Consider the following 1,944-nt stretch of genomic DNA (forward strand, 5'->3'; position numbering starts at 1 on the left):
AATATAAAAAGATGTAATGATAAGAGTATATTAGATTATGTAAGAACTATTCAAGTTATTTCTCTTCTTCATTATATCAAGTAATAAACAATATTCAATGATATGTTATTTGATATGAATGTTGGTTATTTTCAATGTGTAGAATTATAAAGATGAATTATAATACAGAGATGAATAATCAAGTTACTAAATGACATAGTTGATCATTAGAAGAGAATTGAAGAATGACACCAATTGGATTAAATCAAGAATTAAAGATTTTCATTACAGAATCATTTGTTCATTTAGAAAAGAATAACAATAAAGAAGATGAATTTCAAGTAAAAGAAAGAATAAAGAGAGAAATCAAAAAGAATTAAATCATAAGATTGCATTTAGGACAATGACAATAAAAGTGATAAGAATCATATAAAAGAGATTGACGTTGAGAATAAGGAAGAGTATTGTCAATATAACTAATAGTAAGTTCATCACCAGGTGATATTGGACAAGAAGCAATTAAAGACAAAGCAAATGAATCATCAGTATTTGCTAAAAAACAATTTGGAGAACAAGAATGATTAAGAGTGTTTAAGTATTTAAATAAACCTTCAGCTTCAACAGTAAAAGCAGTAATATCAGGATGATTGATAAGAGAAGAAGAAAGAAGAGTATTATCAATAAGTAATGAATTGTTATTAAGTAAAAGAGATTGAATAGGATTAAGAGGAAGAATAGAAGAAGAATTATATTTAAGTACAGAATAAAGAATTTGATAAATAAAAGTCCACCCACCATAAATATTAAATTTTAGAAGAAGAGAACCAAAAATATTAAGAAAGAAAGGAACAATTTCTGAATTAAAAGGAATTAAAGGAGAAGAATGAAATACAACAAAAGGAAATAATGATTTTTCAATATTTTGTGAAATTAAAATAGTAGCAAAAATTTTAGCAATACATAATGGATGAGAAATATGATTTATTTTACAATAATTAATTAATCCTTTTAATTTATTACATAAAAGAGAATGAGTGTAATCTAATTGTTGACATTTAAAATTACAGTATTTCATTCCACATTTACATTTGATGATTTCTTCTTTATTTATTTCTTTAAATATTTGATTATATTTATTCTTTGGTTCTTTACTACAAAGTGTTTTTAAACAAAATCCACAACAATTATAATAATCTTCTATTTTACTAATTTGTATTATTGGTATTTCTTTCATGATTATTTCTTCTTTTTGATATCTTTTTTTACTAAATACTCCTTTCCCATATTCTAAATTAATTCTTTTAACTTCCACTTCTTCATTCCCTGAATAATATTCTTTCCAATACTTTTCTTCTTTTCTTTCTCTTCCTAATTTAATTTCTGCTATCATCACACTACTGTTATATTCTCTTGTGTTTTCTCCTGCATTAATTAATCGGTAATATCCTTTTTCAAATTCAGGTGTTTCTTCAATGCTTTTTCTTGCATATTTAATTGCTTTTGGTATATCTTTTAATTTCATATAACATGCTGATATGTTTGAATAAAATGGTGCTCTTTGTTCTTTTTTATGACATTTCTTAAATAGTTCTATTGCTTCTTCATATTTTCCTTCTTTAAACTTTTCTTTTCCTTTTTGATGTTCTTCACTTTCCATTTCTTTTGTTATTTCTTTTTTCTTTTTTTTTAAGATGATTTTTTGTTTTTAATTTGTTTTTTGTTTTTGAAAGTGAATATATTAAAGTAATACTATCTAATATATCTTGTTATATTTGGTTAATCTATTTTATTCATTTCTACATCTTTGTTTTATTTTCTTCATTTTATCATTGTTTTTATTTATTATTTAATTTAATCTCTATGATATTTTTATATATTGTTCTATCATTTATATCATGATTTATATTATTTCATTTATAATCTTATCAGATATACAATTAGAAATGTGTTCACGTTGTAAATTTG

The 1,944-nt window shown here is 22.8% G+C and overlaps 1 protein-coding gene across 1 annotated transcript, besides 3 other annotated features; it reads right to left on the reverse strand.

Annotated features, from left to right (window-relative positions):
• Window positions 1–355: 355 nt before the first annotated feature.
• EDI_292770 (set and mynd domain containing protein, putative) lies at window positions 356–1,636 on the reverse strand (the record flags this gene model as incomplete). Its single annotated transcript, XM_001734575.1, has 1 exon — window positions 356–1,636. One exon carries the CDS (start codon window positions 1,634–1,636, stop codon window positions 356–358), a length of 1,281 nt encoding a protein of 426 aa, XP_001734627.1.
• Window positions 1,082–1,117: a sequence feature (AT_rich).
• Window positions 1,586–1,704: a microsatellite.
• Window positions 1,705–1,738: 34 nt separating this feature from the next.
• Window positions 1,739–1,895: a microsatellite.
• Window positions 1,896–1,944: the final 49 nt, after the last annotated feature.

The sequence above is a fragment of the Entamoeba dispar genome, genomic scaffold, assembly GCF_000209125.1.
Source record: "Entamoeba dispar SAW760 scf_1105229458395 genomic scaffold, whole genome shotgun sequence".
In the NCBI taxonomy this organism is placed as follows: domain Eukaryota; phylum Evosea; order Mastigamoebida; family Endamoebidae; genus Entamoeba; species Entamoeba dispar.